This window comes from Mauremys mutica, chromosome 11 (genome assembly GCF_020497125.1).
Source record: "Mauremys mutica isolate MM-2020 ecotype Southern chromosome 11, ASM2049712v1, whole genome shotgun sequence".
In the NCBI taxonomy this organism is placed as follows: Eukaryota; Metazoa; Chordata; order Testudines; family Geoemydidae; genus Mauremys; species Mauremys mutica.
Window position 1 is genome coordinate 36,098,429 of NC_059082.1, and position 19,174 is coordinate 36,117,602.

Genomic DNA, 19,174 nt, shown 5'->3' on the forward strand with positions numbered 1-19,174 from the left:
TCCTGCAATTTTCTCTGTGGTGCCCACAACTTTAAATCAGTACTTCACCTGCTGGCCCACTGACCCCTTCCTGCTGCTCAGAGGGGTGCAGTGAAGATGAGAAAGCCCTTTGAAGACTAAAAGCACCATGCATGTGTTAAGTATTATAGTGACAATTGTCAGATCGATTTTACCAACTTTTTAAAGCTATTATATTTTCAGTAGTAGAAATAATTAAACAAAATGATAAAAATTGTACAAAGTTACAAAACCTCTGAAAGAACATAAATCATAATAATGTAGGTCTGTTATCAACAGAAAAGAAGAATTTGCTCGCAGATCATTCCCTTTTTTAAACACTTCCTGCTGTTATTCAACTAGATTATTGTCCTTTTCTTCCAGCCTAGCAACCTGCATCCCTAATCTCTGTCTGGTTTTCCTCCCCAAATTATTTCTACTTATGTACCTACCAGCCACTTGCTGCGCCATGACTCCAAGGGAAAGTGTGGCCATCTATTCAAATACAACCACAAATCTGTAGCTTTTCCCAGTGCTTTGTGTGTACCCAAATATGTTATAAGGCAGTTATCACCAAGTGGTACTGTTATACAGTCTTCCACGTTTCTTGTCTTGGCATGAGAGCAGATGTTCAGTCTTAAGAAGACATGCTGTGCATTGTTAGTTTTGATGATACAAGGTTCTAGGTAGAAGCAGCTGTGCCAGCAGCAAAGTGTGCTCACTGCACTGGTGTCTGATTAGAGTTAATTCTTGTGGAAGTTACTCTCTGGGACCTGGGCATTGGTGTTTAAATGATCCCTGGAAAAAGGGATAACCTGCATGCAGTTTGTGACCACCTCTGTCCCAGGACTGGTGTATATGTCTCAATAAGACAAGCCATATTTAGAATTTCTCCAGACTCCAAATCACTGATTTCTCCTCCATTGGGAAACTGACTTATAAGCCCCTCCCCCCCCATCCCCCCACAAACATCTGCTACTGATTGGCAGAGGGGCAACATTATAATAAAGCACAAATGCAGAATGAGATCTGACACTCAGCGAGCTAAACGGGATTTTAGTAACAAAACTGGTTAATTAGCAAGAAGAAGAAAACGTGGTGTCTCCATCTTTATCCCCATTGGCACTAGCACACTGAACAGTGGCTTTCATCGGTAGATTCCCCTGTTCTGGTACTGACTTCAGTATTTATGTCAATGAAGGACAAACAAAAGCATTTTCAACACTAGTTCAGAAAGCACAGTTGAGACTTGGCCTATGTGGGAATGAGCTTCAGGAAGTGCCAGTCACTCTTTGTGAACCGGTACTGAAGATGGCCATGTCTGGCCTACACGAGTTGTGAAGCCTCTCTAAGTCAGAGATCCGAGGGGGCCCTGCTGTGGTAATTCCATTTCCTAGTATAAGAGAAGTTGCTGCTGGTTACTATGGTAATAAAAACTGTTGGCTAACATCCAGCTGCATAAAGTTATTTTATACAGATACCCTGATCCAGGCAAATTTAGTCACTGTCGCTTCTTGTTCTTGGAGCTCTGCAGCTGTGGAAGCTACTTCCGATTTGGGGTGGAGTGAGTGTATCTCTCTCTAGCCTTGTAGTCCAAATTTAACTCATCGGTTGGGTGGGGGCATTAGCCAGGGCCCTGGCTAATTTGTTACAACACATTAAAGGAGACAGAGGCCTGATCCCAGCTCCCTTACAATGAGCTTTTCTCTAAGCATGTTCACCTTAGAGTCTCAACTGTCCAGTTTGGTTCTTGTGACAGGGAAGGAGTGGAGAGACTGGCTGGCCACTCCTGGAGGATCACCTTTATCCTCCAGTGTACTTTAGGACCTCCCATCAGTGGTGCATTTGGGATGCAGGGGGTTGGGAGGCCCTAGTGAAAGAACTGGAAAAAGAGGCCACCAGACCAGAACTTCAAAGGGAGGAGTAGGGTATATCAATGCAAGTACGGTCAAGGTTTTCAGAGCTTTTAATTAAAATAAAGTCTGAGATATTTGCATGTCTGCAACCTAAATTTGTAGTCATAGTCTCATCTGCATGAATGTTAGATGGGGGAGGAGAGAGGACGGGTTTAGGACTTTTAACTTTTAACTTTCTCCAGGCTTTGGACTTGAACATCACTCTGAAGCCTGAGAGACCAGATTGTCATATCTGGGCAAAAGTGGCAAAGATATGAAAAACATCCATACGTTTCACACAACTGGGAAAGGATGTCCCAAAGGTTTTTTAAAACTGCAAGGTTTTTCAACTGAATAACAGGCTACTCTGAGTTTGCCAGTGCTCAATGGTAGTTTGCTCTATGGTCAGCAGAGTTAGATACATTTAGGAGGAGTTTTTAAAGTGTATTAGAAACAAAAAGAATCTTAACAATGGTATTGGTTCATTAGACCATTAGTAGATGGAAATGGTAGAATTATCAATAATAATTCAGAAGAGGCTGAAGTGTTAAATACAAAACAGAAATATTTATTGAAGAAAAAACTAATGTTGTAGTTATACCATATGATGAGGCTATCACTCCTTCCATTTCACTAGTATCTCATGAGGATGTTAAACAGCAGATACTGAAGTCAGACATTTTTTAAGTCAGCAGGCCCAAATAGTTTGTATCCAAGACTTTTTAAAGGAATTATCTGAGGAGCTTTCTGGATAGCTAATGTTGATTTTCAACAAGTCTAGGAACACTGGGGAAGTTCCAGAATATTGGAAAAAAGCTAATGTTGTATCAATATTTTAAAAAGGGTAAATGGAATGTCCTGGGTAATTATAGGTCTGTCAATCTGACATTGATTGCAGGCAAGATAATGTACTGCTGATATTGGACTCAATTAATAAAGAATTAAAGATGAGTAATAAAATTAATACCAGTCAAAATGGATTTATGGAAAATAGATCCTGTCAAACTAACGATTTTTTATGAGATTACAAGTTTGATTAAAGATAATAGTGTTGAGGTGATATAATAATAAACTTTTAGACTTCTGTAAGGCATTTGACTTGGTACCTCATGATATTCTGATTAAAAGACTAGACCAATATCAAATTAACATGGCACATATTAAATGGATTAAAAATTGGCTAACTGATAGGTCTCAAAATGTAACTGTAAACAGGGAATCACCACTGAACAGGTGTGTTTCCAGCTGGGTCCCGCAAGGATCGGTTATTAGACCTATACTATTTAACATTTTTAATCAGTTACCTGGAAGAAAACTTAAAATAATCACTGATAAAGATCGACTATCTGATTACAAAGCTGGCTGAGGCCAAAGTTGTAGGTGTGAAATTTAAAGATTCATCTTTAGAGGATCTCGAGTATGCAGATGATGATGCTTTACTTGGAGAGACTATTGACCAACTACAGCTAATGCTGGAAGAGCTGCAAAAAAACTGCCAGAATCTATGGGACTTAAGTTCAATGGTGAGAAAACCAAAGTTATGCATGCCGACTATAAAACAGAAACCAATAACCTGCCAACGCTGCATGTAGATGGCAAAACTATTCATCCATTCAATGTCATTATCTATCTGGATAGTCAGTTGACAGCAGGACTTCTTCCTTACCCAAAGAAGTCGCACATCAGATTGGTTTTGCGTCAATGGCATTTCAGCATCTTCAGAGGCCTCTGTTTCGGTGGTGGGATCAGTGCCTAATTTGTAATGAAAGAGGTGCCAGAACTCAAAGCATTTAGGTGCTGGGGTTCAAGCAGTTTTTTTACTTTCATAATTGATGCGGCAAGCCTGGAGGTAAAAGAACAAGGTGACTGCAATAGAGGGGGGGAGGGTGTCCTATCCAATGTGCAGAACAAGTTACATTTTTATAGGAGACTTATATAGCTGAAGTTGGCGGAAGAAGAGTATGAGGCCTACCACAAAGGAGACTGGAAGATGCAATTTTGAGGGATTCAGGAAACCTAAATTGTCCCATTACTGACTTTTGCTGAAGGTAGACTACTTGTTAGGAACCATTCAAGATGAAAATCCATTCTACTCACCACTACAGCTACAACACAGCCATGAGAATCTGCTGGATGAAAGTTTCAGATAACACAAAAATTGGGGGAGTGGTAAATAAGGACAAGGACAGGTCACTGACACAGAGCAATCTGGATTGCTTGGTAAACTGGGGGCAAGCAAGTGATATGTTTTAATGTGGCTAAATTTATACCCCTAGGACCAAAGAATGTAGACCATACTTACATGATGAGGGACTCTATTCTGGTGAGAGTGACTCTGAAAAAGATTTTGGGGTTGTGGTGGATAATCAGCTGAATGTGAGCTCCCCGTGTGATGCTGTGGCCAAAAAGATAATGCAATCCTTGGAGGAATAAAACAGGAAAATCTTGAATGGAAGTAGAGAGGTTATTTTACCTCTGAATTTTATATTGGTGCAACTGCTGCTGGAATACTGTGTCCAGTTCTGGCATCCACAATTCAGGAAGGATGTTGGTAAACTGGAGAGGGTTTAGAGAAGAGCCATGAGAATGATTAAAAGGTTAGAAAACATGCTTTATAGTGATAGCCTCAAAGAACTCATTCTACTGAGCTTAACAAAGAAAAGGATAAGGCGTGATTAGATCACAGTTTATAAGTACCTACATGAGGAACAAATATTTAAAAATATGTCTTCAATCTAGCAGAGAAAAGAACAACATGATCCATTGGCCAGATGCTTGACAAATTCAGACTGGAAAAACTGCATAGATTTTTAACAGGGAGAGTAATTAACCACTGGAACAATTTACCAAGGATCATGGTGAATTCTCCATCAGTGGCAATTTTAAAGTAAAGACTGGATGTTTTCTAAAAGATCTGCTCTAGGAATTATTTTGGGGAAGTTCTATGGCCTGTGTTAGACAGGAGGTTACATTTTCTGGCCTTGGAATCTATGAATTAAAAGCTAGTTTAGTCCAAATACTGGTAGTTTAGAACCAAGCCAGATGTTTACCAAGGCCATGGAAGGAAGAGAGGGGATTGCTATTTAACTGGTCTCCTGATATGTAGCTGGGGCACAGACAGAGGTGAAAGTAAGCTGGTACGGTCTGGTATGGCATACCGGTAAGAAAGTGGCCACCGGTACACAGCCAACTATACCGAAAGAGCCGCTGAGGTGGGGGGAGCAAAAGGGGCAGATGCCCTGGGGCTTGGCGATTTAAAAGGGCCCAGGGCCCTTTAAATTGTCACCGGAGCCCCGAGCGGTGTGGCCTGGGCAGCGCTGAAGGGCTAGCTGGGGGGAGTCTGGCCTCAGCCCCTCCCCTTCCACCTGGGGCACCGCCCCTTCCAGGAGCCCAGAGCCGCCCCCCCACCTTGCCCTGGACCCCGGCCACCCTGCGTACCGGTAAGTCTGTTAAGTTACTTTCACCCAGGGCCGGTGCAAGGAAGTTTCGCACCCTAGGCGAAACTTCCACCTTGTGTCCCCCGCCCCCAGCTAACCCCGCCCACGGCAGCTAACCACACCCACCCACCCCTCCCACCAGAGGAGCCCCTCCCACAGCAGCTAACCACACCCACCCACCCCTCCCACCAGAGGAGACCCTCCCGCGGCAGCTAACTCCAGCCGCCGCCACAGCTAACCCAGCCCGCCACCCCCCCCGCAGCAACTACCCCCGCTGCAGCTAACTCCGTCCAGGGAGCCCCCACCATTCTGTGGCAGCTAACCCTGCCCGGGGAGCTCCCCCTTCCCCGCGGCAGCTAACCCTGTCCCCTCCGCGGCAGCTAACCCCGCTTGCTGTGGCAGCTAACCCCGCCCACCACCCTCCCCCCACACACCCAGGGAGCCCTTCCCGCAGCAGCTACCACCCCCCGCGGAAGCTAACCCTGCCCGGGGAGCCCACCCTAGCTCACGTATGTTCCGCCTTCTCCGCTGAGCACGCCAACGCTGCTCTAATTCTCCTCCCCTCCCAGGCTTGTGGCACCTATTGGAGGAGAATTAGAGCGAGGGCTGTGTGCTCAGCAGAGGAGGCAGAGTGGAGGTAATCTGGGGCGGGGAGTGGTTCCCCTGTGCGCCCCCCCCCCCATTACTGCGGGCAGCCCTCCCCGCACCCCGCCACCCCAGCTCACCTCCACTCCACCTCCTTGCCTGAGCAGGCTTTTAGGCTCCCTCAACCACTCGGCGCCATAGGCAGCCACCTAGTTCACCTAGTGGTTGCACTGGCCCTGCTTTCACCCCTGGGCACAGAGCTAGTACACACAGCTAGTGGGGAGTGTTCTCCTTAGGGCTGAAGAGTCTGCATAGCAGAGGCAATGGTCTCACTCTCCATTTTAAAAAAGCCACACTTTTTATAAAGAGAACATGGTGTATCGTGTTGCTGTTATTTATAAGAAATATGATTGAGGCAGTGGTATTTTCCACTCCTATTCACTAAGCGAAGGAAAAAATAAGCTGTGGTTTTCCTGTCAGAAGAGTCACTGTCTTATCTTCCTGTGTATCAATAGTAAAGGCACTTCATAAATTACTGCGTTAGGCTATTCCGAGCTTGAGGGAGGGGGCAAGACATTCAGAAAAACTCAAACTGACACAGCAAACATTCCACTTTTCAGTTGGATCCATGTCTGGGTCCAGCGTTTCTTGAGATATCCTGTTCCTTTAACAACTGGGGAAGGAAGCTGGGGCTTTGAGCCACAGCTCATTCACATGCAGCTGAACACACTTTAGTAGGCAGGCAGGGGTAAAAAACAGCACAGACAAAAATTTTTAGTGGCTATAGAAAAAAGGACGTGGAGCAGAAAGAGTGAGAGGTTGGGGCTTCAGGAGAAGCTAAGCAGAGAGCTGGGTTGCTAGCGACAGGAAGTGCATCTAGTATACACTAGAACATTTTGTAGCTGTTTCACAGCAGTGTGCACTGGTGCTAGCAAGGGTGCAAACACCAGCACTGACAGGATGCAGGCGATTTTACCCACTCTATCATGAAGCCAGGCTTTCATGACACAGTGGCGAAAGCACCCTGAGTCCCATCAACGGCACATTGTTGCTAGCGCTGATGCAGCTGCACTTTTGCTGGAGAACAGGTATGACATTTTCTAGTGCAGACTAGGTCTATAAAGCATTCTCTCTCTCTCTCTGCTTAACAGCAGATAAGGCAAAAGGACGAGAGTAGAAGGGCTGCAGGGCAGCCACCTGACCTTCAAGGAAACAAAGAGCATCTATATGAAAAATAAGGGACAGAGCTTGGTTTTAAGGATCGCCATCCCACATCCCAGTACAAAATCCTACTTCTGATCAGTGGATACTTTGCATTGAAAACAGATTTATAATCTGATCCAATTCTTCTCGGCAGTTGCATTTGGTCCATGGGAAATGAGGCACCAAACAAGGGCCACCCTGGAGGGGGTGGGCAGCAAAGGGAACAGGCCCTGATGGAAGAAAACCAGGGTCAGTTTTCAGGTGATCAATCCCTGCAATGTCTACCAATATCAAGAAAGCTACAAGGGGAAGCAGTGTTGCCTAATGTATAAAATACTGGAGTGGGACTCAGGAGCCCTGGGATCTATTCCTGGTTCAGCCACTGGTCTGCTGGGTGATTGTGAGCAAGTCACTTCATTTCTTTGTAAAGCACTTTGATGACAAGCACTATATAAGAGCCAGATATTATTATTAATTATAGTGAAAGTCTTCCCTACTCCATATCCCGCATCTTCATATTTCCACACAAGGTATAAGCTCCTCTAGGAAAGAAACATATATGGGGATTGCTTCCTGAGCAAGTACCTAGGAAAAGCAATGCTCATGTTTTTAATGTGCTCATTTCAAAATACTTCAGGAAACACTTACTTCTTTCAACAGTGTGCTGAATATTTTAAAAGTCTTAAAAATACTGTAAGGAATGAAATCTCTAGTACATCTGTAGCCTGGTTAACAGAAAAAGGTTTCAGCCACTAGATGGCAAAAATCACCTGAAGTTGGTGCTTGGTTATTGCTCCATCTGCCACAGCTCCCTTGACTCTAACCCCAAGTACAGCCCCTTAATTTCTCTGCCAAAGTTTCATATGAAAACTGAGTCTTTAAATCCATGTGACTAAGTGCAAGGCTTTAATTACACACAATACATTTCTATAGACATTTCACAAGGATGCTAGCAAGCCAGCTTGCTGTGGGGAGGTTCAAGACGAAGTGATGCTTTGCCTGTAACTTAGTTTAACAACCCTCCTGACTTGAAATAGTGGCACTTCCCTCCCTCCCCCCTTAAAAACGTGAATGTGGGGAGAATGAATTTTGTTCAACCGGACTAAAACTGAAGCATCCCCACCCCCACAGACATCAAAACAAAAACATTACAAATCTGAATAGGAAATCACACCCACATGGAGAGGGGCTCTGAAATGAGACACTTTATTTAGTTACCATGCATTCAAGAGTATTAGCAAAATTTAATTACAAGCATCTCACACATACATCTCTACCAAATGGGATACTTTCCTTCACCCACACAGCTACATCCTGGTGTACTGGAATGAGATGTTCCATCTATATGTCAGAGCTTCAGAAGGTGATACATAGCTGATACATGGGACTGTACCTGGTATATTGGGCAGCACTCAAGTAATTAAAGAGATATTTGAAGGTTCTTAGGCCTAAAATTTGACCTACCTATTCTCCCTCCTATCTGTTTACAAAGTTTATGTGCATGTCTATTCTCCCCAAAAAGGTTAGATTCAGTTACTCCCACCTGCTTGTAGCCAGGGGCATTATTCAGCCTACTGGAAGACAGACTAACCCTCCTCCACTCAAAGGGCCCACAGAAGCAAGTAAATCACAACATTTGGCTTCCTTTCATAAACCACTATGATAGCATAGACCACTTCAAGACTAAAGAGAGTAAACTCCTTTTCCTCTTGTATTGAGATTGTATCTTTCTTCAGTATCCAATACGGCAATCTAACTACATCCAGCAGAAACTGACACCTCAGGCTCCAGGAAAAAATTCTGGAAATGATAGATCAACATTCTGTGCAAACAGCATGTGCAAACAACAAATGTCCTGAGTTTGTTTTTTATATCAATATTTGTACGTTACTCTGATGAGGTATCTAATAAACTGCCCCACCCTCACTATAAGATATATACAAAAGCAAGGGCCAATTTGTATTGTAAATTATGTTTACTTTTTTTAAAAATCCCAATCATCTAATCTAGCACAAAAATGGATAAGCCATCTGCTGTACTCAATTTATTATTTGATTTCAAATTTAAAGACTCCTTCATTTCTGAGACCTTATGCTCCAAGTTTCAGTTTGCATCAAACGTTTACACCAGCCAGGTTATACATATTTAGGAACACAGGGATAAAATGAAATCCAAGGGCACCTTCACAACAACAAAGGAGCTTATTTTAAAAGACAGTCAATCCTTTAGGCTATGTCTTAGTGATCCAAGGAGATTCACAGGCTTTTGCAGGCCGACTTGGAGCCCTCTTTTACAGCAGAGGATTTTGAGATCACCAGCTCAAGCCTTTAAAGAATTTTTTGTTTAGAGCCACCAGTTATTCATAACTCATTTCAAGGAAAATATTTTGTTGGTTTATACACAAAAAGCTGAAACAGTTTGAAAATAAGATGTATATTGATCATTTTTGGCTGAAAGGCTTTTTGTTCACACATTTTACAGGTAGATGAGCTAGCAAATTTTGAATCAAGACTCAAGGTTTTCATGATGTTCTTTGGGGCCTGCATGATGGTATCCATTTCCCTTTATATTTTTCCCCTAAGAGTCCACAAGGGTGCTTCAAGACCTGAAAAAGGGTCCTATTTCTCTTTGCTGCTTTACGTCCAATTTAAACTCTAAACAGGCCCCTCTGGAAGGGCATAAGGCAGTGTTTCCCAAACTTTAGATTCCGCTTGTGTAGGGAAAGCCCTGGCGCGGGCCGAGGGACGTACTGGCTGCCGCTTCCAGCAGCTCCCATTGGCCTGAGCAGCGAACCACAGCCAGTGGGAGCCGTGATCGGCCAGACCTGCAGACGCGGCAGGTAAATAAACCAGCCCAGCCCGCCAGGGGCTTTCCCTACACAAGCGGCGTCCCAAGTTTGGGAAACACTGGCATAAGGTATATAGACTATACTTCTTGCCCTTCTGGCTAAGCATGTGCCATGAAGAATGGGGAGGCAGCATATCTTTAAAGATGACAGCTTCAGGTCCAGCAGCACAGGCAGATTGTACTAAGGGAAATTCTCCAATAGCAGGCCCAGTTTCTGCCCTTGGATCTGTGCACTATTGAAGTCAATTAGAGTTGCATGCATCCATCCAAGAGCAGAATGAAGGTCTACGTGACGAAGCAAATCTAATTGTTGCCTAAGTGTCGATAGCTACCTTCAAGTGGTGCTTAACAACTACAGTCCACCCAAGGACTGAAAATAGCAACCTCTCTGCTCCAAGGCTGGATTACATGTTCGATGCAGTCAATGCTAAAGGCACTGGAGATGCTGACATGAAAGGACGAGGACTACCACTTGGCTAGTTCAGCACCAGCTCTGCCAAGATTGCGTGTGGTGGTGGTGGTGGTGGTGGTTTTTAACATGAAACCTGTGTGTGGCAAGGCAGAAGCCAGGGATTTGCTTTCCCTTTAAAACTGATCTGAAGGTCATGCCTAGAATGTTTTTAAAACACAGCTCCAAGAAAGGAAAAGCATCTGGAATTCCCACAGGAAGCATCAGTATTGGAGAGGGCAGGAGGCTGCACCAGACAGGGTACAAAGTGTGGGTTTTGAGCCAGGTGCCTGCAGGCCCACTCCCAGGGGTGGCTCTAGGTATTTTGCTGCCCCAAGCACGGCAGACAGGCTGCCTTTGGCGGCTTGCCTGCGGGAGGTCCCCGGTCCCGCGGATTCAGTGGCACGCCTGCGGGAAGTCCGCCGAAGCCGCGGGACCAGCAGATCCTCCGCAGGCATGCCACCGAAAGCAGCCTGCCTGCCGCCCTCAGGGCGACCAGCAGAGCGCCCCCCGTGGCTTGCCGCCCCAGGCACGCACTTGGCATGCTGGTGCCTGGAGCCGCCCCTGCCCACTCCTTTGGAAGCCAGGCTGCCATCGGGAGCCTGCGCCTCGCCCAAAGTACCACAGAGAATGTGAGCTCTAGTATGTGTGTCTCTGGCCTCCTAGGGTAGCCCAGGATGTACATGATTTCCTCATAGATCTCTATCCCCCAGGGGTTGGCAGGGCCACACATCCCTCCCCACTCTCTCAGTGGCAAAACTTTATGCTTTTAGCCATTGAATATTTCAGAAGTGCCACTCACAGGCTTGGCTGAATATTTCTTCCCCTCTCACGGGCCATATCAGGCTCTCTCTTTATTAAGCCCCTGTACAGACCTTTGGGAGATCTCACAGTCTGCGCCCTGGAAAGATTACCTTCTAAATTCACAATACAGCCCCCAGTAAAACCACTGCTGACCAGGCTTCTCAGACCTGTGTAAAATTGGAGCAGCAATGCTGCAACAGAATGGTAAAGTGGGGAGTGCCCACTATGCCTATGGCAACTCGCTCTGAATTTCTTCTCTACCTCTTTGCTGTTCTTTCTGCTGCTTCATTAAAACGTTTGCAGCTTGTTCCCTATTCATCTGCCTGACCGATTATCATTTACTCAACAGACAATATACTACTGCCCTTTGCCAGCCCCCTGTGAAACACCATTATAAGGCCCCATCTCTTACTTTGACCCAGCTCCATCTGGCTGCTCATATTGACCAGTGTAATGTTTTGTCTTGCTAGTCTCACCTGTATTTCATGGCCTGGTGCTGAGGGCTCCGTCTGGTGGCAGAGCTTATTCATACTGCACTGTGCAACTGTGAAAAGCCACTGTATGGTCCATGATTTCAGACCCCTAGAGTGTATGGCTCCGAAAACCATTGGTCTTAATTTGGTTTCTTTAAAGAATTTGGAGACAGTACCACAAGGGGGTGCTACAGAAGTGCAGGAGGGAGGTAATGTTATACAGCCAATGCATTGCTCCTGCTGTGAGGATTACTAAGGAGTTAAAAAAGATATACTAGTACAGCACTGATCTCTGACAACAGAGGTCTTACCTTTCTCTGTCCTCAGAGATCTCCTCTTTTGCACTACTATTCCAAACATCAGTTATACTGGTCATTTGTATTTCCCTGTATTCATGTTCTCACCAAGACATTGGTAAAGACAAGTTAATATTAACACGTGTTATAACGAATACTGAGGGGTTAAACAGTCCAGTGCACCAGGAGTTCAGAAGTCTTTAATTCCCTGCTTCATGAAGCATTTGATTGCATGGCATAATGATAACCTATAAATGTAATCTCTCGCTCATTTGCATGGTCAATTTTTTTTGATAGGGCTATTAAAGGTTTTATTTATTTTTGTGTTTCTTTGAGGGTAAAGGTCTGGTAGTGGATTTTTTATTTTATTTTTAGATTCACAGTCTGTCATTAGGACACTATACTAATAAGTATGTGTTTGTTTTCTCAGCACTCTGAAGGCAGCATTCGAGGTCCTAAAGCAACGTAAGTTTATATTCGCCTTTCCATCCCTGTTGGAGTCCTTTCATTGATGGCTGATTTGTCCTGGGGCCAAGCCATCACTGAGGAAGACGGATTTTCTATTCCAAGTGTTTTACTGCCCCTTATTTACACCCTTTATTACTCTAATCCACAGTATGGAGAGATGGGTCTTCACATGGGTCACAAGCCTCCTCAGTAGCTCCACATTTTGTCCAAATGCCCCTTCCCCAACAGCATGCACTGTACCCACTATAATCCACTAGCAGAGGAACAGCCAAGCTGCCATCCCAGTTCCTTTGCTACCCCCCTTCCTCCTCAATTCCTAAGAAACCAAAGAGCCTTAAAATTGTCTCCAGTTTAGGTCCTCAGGTCTCTGCACTGGGAACTATGCTTCCCCTCCCAGGCCAACCCCTTAATAAGAGAAGGGATTTCCTCCTCTTTTTGGAAACAGGATCCCAACCCCGCACCAATGAGTTGACCACACATGGCTGAAACAATCAAAAAGGACCAGCTGGTCAATGAGTGACCCATAGCAGACTAATTTGCTGTGTGACCTTGGACAAATTATTTAAGGCAGCATCTCCGGCAATTAGGATGTTTAGTTTTCTGTACCTCAGTTCACTCATCTGTAAAGTGGGGGCTGTCATACACCCCTGCAGTTGTAAGGTGCTTCAGATCCCCCCAGATGAATGACAGTAAGCAAAGGCATGCCCATCTCACTAGCACAGTTGGCAGAAAGCAGCCTTCGCCATGGTCACAACCTGGACATGCAGAGACACTCCAGGGACTAACACACTCAGATTGTCCATCTGTGCTACAGATGGTGGCTGCACTCCCCTAGTTAGGGGTAATAATGGAATTTTTGCCAACTTTTTGGGCTGCTTCCCCAACACTTGCTCAGTCTTATCTGGTTTGAGGCACAGATGACTAACCCTCACCTAAGCCCCAGGCTCATCAAGACAGCGGAATATGCACTCAGGGCTAAATGCTAAAGTTTTTACACCCCTACGACGTAATAGTATAATTACCTAGTATACAATGGGGCGATGCAGTTGCACACACTGCCTACAGTTCAGATAAAGAGGCCAAGATTTTCAAATGTGGCTAGAGATTTAAGGTCACGCCTGGTTTGAAGGGGCCTGATTTTCAGAGAGGTGGGTGCTCAGCACTTTCTGACAAACAGGCCCTTTTCAAGACTTCTCAAAGTTGGGCACCCTAAAATCACTAAGTACTTTTGAAAATCTTGGCCAGACATTTTAAAATTTAACTTCAAGAGTAAGATATTTTCCATCTCTACTGAACCCTGCCCATTTTCAGCCTCCCTAATTGGATGATAGTGCTGGGACACGCCTGACTGTACAGGTCTGTTGCATCTTACGCGCATTTAACATGCACGATTTCAGCTTTACGCAGTCGGCAAAAACAAAAACAAAAAGAGAAAAATAACAATTTTAATACTGTACCTGTAATGTGGATGATTCCGCCCGCCATTACACTCAATGTAATTTTGACTATACGCGATTTTCGCTTTACGTGCTGACTGCGGAACGTAACCCCAGCGTAAGATGCGACAGACCTGTAATTGGGAAGTGACTGACAAGAGAGACTGATGTCAAGAAGTGTGATGGGTGGGAAGGTGATCACAGTGTGGATAAGAAACCTGGGGTCAATAGGGAGACATGGAGGGGGAAGAGCGAGAGCCCTTGAAAAGAAAGGGGAAAGGTTGGAGGCCTGTGGTGGAAATATGAAGAAGTGAAAGGGGGCCAGCTAAAAATATTTCTATTTACATTCTCCTGCCATGCGTAATCTTGGCAAGTGTCACAAACAGCAGCACTTCTGGCCCCATGTACATTGCAGGCATCAATAGGATTGGGATGAATCCTATCCTCCTTTAATTGATGAGATAATACAATGATCTGAATAAAAAACACCCTCCTTAAGTTTCTGAGACTGCCAGGTGCATGTAAGTAATACATTCATGCCACCTCCCAGTAAATACCTGCTGAAAAACCTGACTTTGTATTCATTAGAGGCCTTTTCATTGACTGTCTATAAATTCTCATCTGCCTTAGAAATTGAAAATGTTGGAAACTCTCATATCCAACTGGCATTGATGCTGAAGGATGAACTGAAAGGAATAGAGGAGTTCAGAGAAAGACAGAAGGAGCAACGAAAAAAGGTGAGGAAATATAAGAATTGTCAGACCAAGGGCCCATTTATTCTGATAGGTTGTCTCCAGCAGTGTGCTACGGATGTTTCATAGCATGATAATCACCCCCTTTCCCCCAGGCTCCTAGCTAACTCGATGCTGGGGGGAATCTCGGTCTCTCTGTGATCACAGCTGGTGATGAGATAATGCTCTGAACTATGAAGACTGAGAGCCCTTGTCACTTTCACTTTCTAGCTAATGTAACTGCAGATGCTATTCTTATTCCTGTAAGGGCTTGGCTACACTTGCGAGTTACAGCACAATAAAGGAGCCCTGGGTGCCCTAGCTCACTCCACGTCCACACTGGCAAGGGACGTAGAGCGCTCTGACTACAGCGCTGCTGGTACTCCACCTCGGTGAGAGGAATAACATTTGCTGCGCCTTGGCTACAAAGCACGGGCATCAGTGTGAACGAGGTGTTGGGTTACTGCATTCTGATCCTCCAGAAACGTCCCATAATCCCCTTAAATCAAGTGGCCACTCTTGTCATTGTTTTGAACTCCTGTAGGAATGCAGAAATGCCCTTTCAGAGCTCTGCTTCTGACAGCCGGCATGCAAGCCATTAGTGTGGAATGCTGTGAGTGAGAGAGAGAGAGGTCGGGGAGGGAAATGGGGGTCTGTGTTGTCTGAACTTACAAGATAGTATGCTGACATGCTCTCCGCCCCCCAAAACCCCATTCTCTCTCCTCCCACATACACACAACACACTCCCTGCCACACTTTACCACCACACCCATTTGAAAAGCACATTGCAGTCACTTGCATGCTAGGATAGCTGCCCGTAATGCACCGCTCCCAATGTCGCTGCAAATGTGGCCATGCCACTGCACAAGCAGCTGTCAGTGTGGACAGATTGCAGTGCTTTCCCTACTGCGCTCTCCGAAGGCGGGTTTAACTCTCAGCACTCTACATCTGCAAGTGTAGCCATGTCCTAAGTATTTAATCCCTTTTTAAAACTCTTGCTAAGCAGGTTGCTTCAGTAAAAGTCCTGTAAGAGCATTGCAATACACTGACATTGAAGCAGTGACAAAAGTTTGTGCATTGTGTTGAACTTGAAGCCTAAGTAATAAGGTGCTGAGTGTATTAGAAATCCACAAGATAAATGATATTAATCTAGTATTCACCAGAGGTGGTGAATTAAAAGAACCCAGCTATGTTCAAGCCAGTTATCATCCCCTTTGATCCTCCCAAATTCAGCATCCTTTGAAAAAGCCGGAAGGGCCCTGGGGACAGAGCATGGGCAGGGCCACCCAAGGCTGTTTGAGGAGGCTCAGCCTTCCCCAGCTTTTGACACCCGCCGTCCATGCCCCTCCTCCCGCCACCTTCTCCAGGAAAGAAACCCTGATTCCCAGCATTTCCCCGACATCATGGATGAGATGATCTAGAGATTGAGTTCAACAACACAAGGCTCAAACTCTTTGCTACTACTTCAATTGCAGTATATTTTAGTGCTCCGGCAGGATATTATAGAAGCAACCTTCTTACCCAAAGTTAAAAGAAGTGATCAGACACTTACAGCAGTAATCAGCAGGGGCCCTAGAAATCCATTTCCCATGGAAAAAACACAGAATTTGCATTTTTACAGAGAATCATTATAGTTTTTAAATTTTGTGAAAAAAATAAAAACATTAACGTTTAACTACATTTTACGGAAAGTACCAGCGTCACTAAGTGTGTGCAATCTCCTCCTCTTGTCATTCATTTCTGAATGTGCTTCATGTTTACAGTGGAATCCCATTTATCTGATCTAACTGGGACTAGGGGATAATCAGGAGAATTGGCAAAGAGCTTTCTAGCCCTTATTTTAAGATTGGGGGGAGGGGTGTGTGCTTGGGCAGTTAGCCCCATGTGGCGCTGACAGCCAGATCCCCAGCCACCTGAAGCTGACTGCCCAAGCTCTGTTGCTGTCAGCCCCAGGCAGCTGGTGGTTCAGTTAATGTGGAGGACCAAATAATGGAGGCTCAGATAAATGGGTTTCTACTGTATATCAATAAAGCATTGTGTTCAGCTGATACTTGTATACATTGTGCTAGGGAAACAGTCACAATGTATACAAGTTCAGCATTTCATTTTAATCACAGAAAAATGTGTATTTTTATGGTGTGTTTTTTTTTTAAAAACAAATCAGAGAAATTTGGGGTTTTTTTTTAATCGTGGAAAACTAGGATCTCTGGTGATCAGCCAAAGCTGTTGGGAGAACAGCATTACATATATTGACATTTCATAATCTGAAACAAAGCCATCTGTGTTCAGATCAAGCTCTGTTAAAAAGACTGCGTCAGGGGATGAGAGTCATGTCTGGCTGCCGAATAGGAAACGCTCTTGTTTTTAAGCTTGGAGCCGGGTATTTCAAACCATGTCAAATTGAAGAAGAGGCTGGGCCAATGCCCTTCAAGCTAATCTGCTGATGCCCGTGGAAATTAGGTAGAATATAATCATTTGACAGAGGTAACAGGATCTGTTATTAATCATACAGGATCTGGTCACATTTGGAATGGATACAAGTCCTTACTCAGCAAGGTGGGGCACTGGTTTGCCTGCACAAACACAGCAGCAGCACAAGATCCTATCCCAGGGCTTGTGCTGTTACGCAGAACTCTGCTGGCAAAGCTTATGTACAGTGTAACAGGGTGTTATGCAATTTAAGCTTCTTAAGACAAGGAGAGAAAATGAAGACATATCCTCTTGGCTATTAATGGAAGCCACTGGAGCAAAATGATCTTGGATTAATTTTTCCTAGCTTTGCACTGTGTCATTTAGAAGGGCGTGAGTTACAAAAGCAACATCAAGGCATTTTTTGCACAGGAACATAGTTCTTAGAAATGGTGCAACAATTGCTCTTCTAATCTTGTCACTAAAAGGAGAAATGCTTAGTCCTGTGTGTTTCTTACAGTACGAGACTGCAATGGATCGTGCACAAAAGAGCAAGGTGTCCCTTTATAAGAAAACAATGGAGGTAAGTTATGTGGTTTAATAATACATTTGTTCAGTTGCACAAGGTGGACAATTAGGGTGGGAGTGTGAAATTTTCATCACAGACAATATCTTAAAGGAATGTCAAGAACATGATGAAATAAAGTAAAAAGAGTATGTGTTTCCAAGCCGTGAGGTTAAGACATGGAAGCATGTTTTCCCTGCCACACCTAGTTAAAGGTCTCTTACAGCACCTTGAGGGTTATCTTTGAGTTAGTGCCAGACCTACTTCTGTTTTCAACAAGTTTACCGGCTAAGATTTTTTTTTCTGCCATTCAGCCTGGCCTACTCAGCCTGGCGATCTGAAAGTCAAGTGAATTCGTATAGTCTCATGCATCATCACCATCAGTGAAGATACTACAGGCCAAGTGCGACCCGAGGATCACTTGTGCAACTCCAGTGGTATAAATGATGGGAGAATTTGGCTCAGCTGTTGAACTAGATGGCAACGATGATTATGATGATGCCTGAGCAACAAAGGAATTTAGTACCCTCTGCTGGACTTGTTAACTTTGGAGGGCTAACTAGAGTGAAAAGCAGGGAAAACCTATTTTGTGGCTGAGGTTGGCAGCTATAACTCTGGATAAAATGGAGAGCAACTCTGTTGATTAAGTAATGCCATGTCTAGAACTAGGCAAATGGTCATGTTTTAACCTCCACTCTGATAATGATGCCAGCTGCCATCACCCACTTGTTCAGTTTTCAAACCATGCACCTTTGTGCTTTCTCCCATGCTGCCTCTATCCATGGGAGGTGCTCCTTGTCAAATCCATAAAATTAACTCCTTATTCTCCTTCAGATCCCTTTTTACAACTCTCCTTTTCCATGATGCCACAAAAAAACTTGGTGACAGATAGGCAGCTTGTGTTTTGAGGCCACTGCCTACCATGCTGACTAGTATTGTTTTGTTAGGCTTCCTGATGTTTGTTATACCCACCTGGTGTTTATTGTTACCTAAATTGTAAGCTCCTGGGGGGCAGGAGGAAGAACTGCCTTTTTGTTTTGTGTTTGTACAGCACAGTGGAGTCCTGGTCTGTGAGTAGGGCACCTAGATGCTACTGCAATGCAAATAACCACCAACCATTCTAAACAGGACTTTGCACCTAGTGTGGACAGGGCAAGTCATATTTAAAAATGTGTTAAGCTGGTCATGGTCAATCCTGTGGGATGCAGGGAAGGCAGTGTGGTCTACTGGATAGGGCACTGGTCACTGGGACTCAGGAGACCTGGCTGCTGGTTCTAACACTCACCTGGTGTGTGCTTTGGGCAAGTCATTTCCCCTCCTACCGTTCAGCTGCTTTGTGTGTTCAGTAGAGCTGGGTGGAAGTTTTCAGATGGAATGTTTTTCTGTTGAAAAATGCTGATTCTTCAGAAATGAAGCTTTATTGTTTAAATGAAACTTTGACCTTATCAAAATACCATTTTTAAAGCTTTTCCCTTTGATCAAAAAGAAACATTTCTATAAACCCAAAACAATATTCTCCCTCCCCCTGAATATTGTTTTTCACAAAATTGCAATTTTTTTTTGGTTTTGTTCCATTTCCC

General features: G+C 44.5%; 1 protein-coding gene across 2 annotated transcripts in view; it reads left to right on the forward strand.

Moving 5' to 3' along the window:
* Positions 1 to 19,174, forward strand: part of PSTPIP1 (proline-serine-threonine phosphatase interacting protein 1) — a 97,970-nt gene that overhangs the window by 53,759 nt on the left and 25,037 nt on the right. For both annotated transcript variants that reach the window (XM_044981185.1, XM_044981186.1), the window contains exons 4-6: positions 12,416 to 12,450; positions 14,520 to 14,626; positions 17,550 to 17,612. In XM_044981185.1, coding sequence (XP_044837120.1) covers positions 12,416 to 12,450; positions 14,520 to 14,626; positions 17,550 to 17,612 — 205 coding nt within the window. The remainder of the gene's footprint in view (positions 1 to 12,415; positions 12,451 to 14,519; positions 14,627 to 17,549; positions 17,613 to 19,174) is intronic.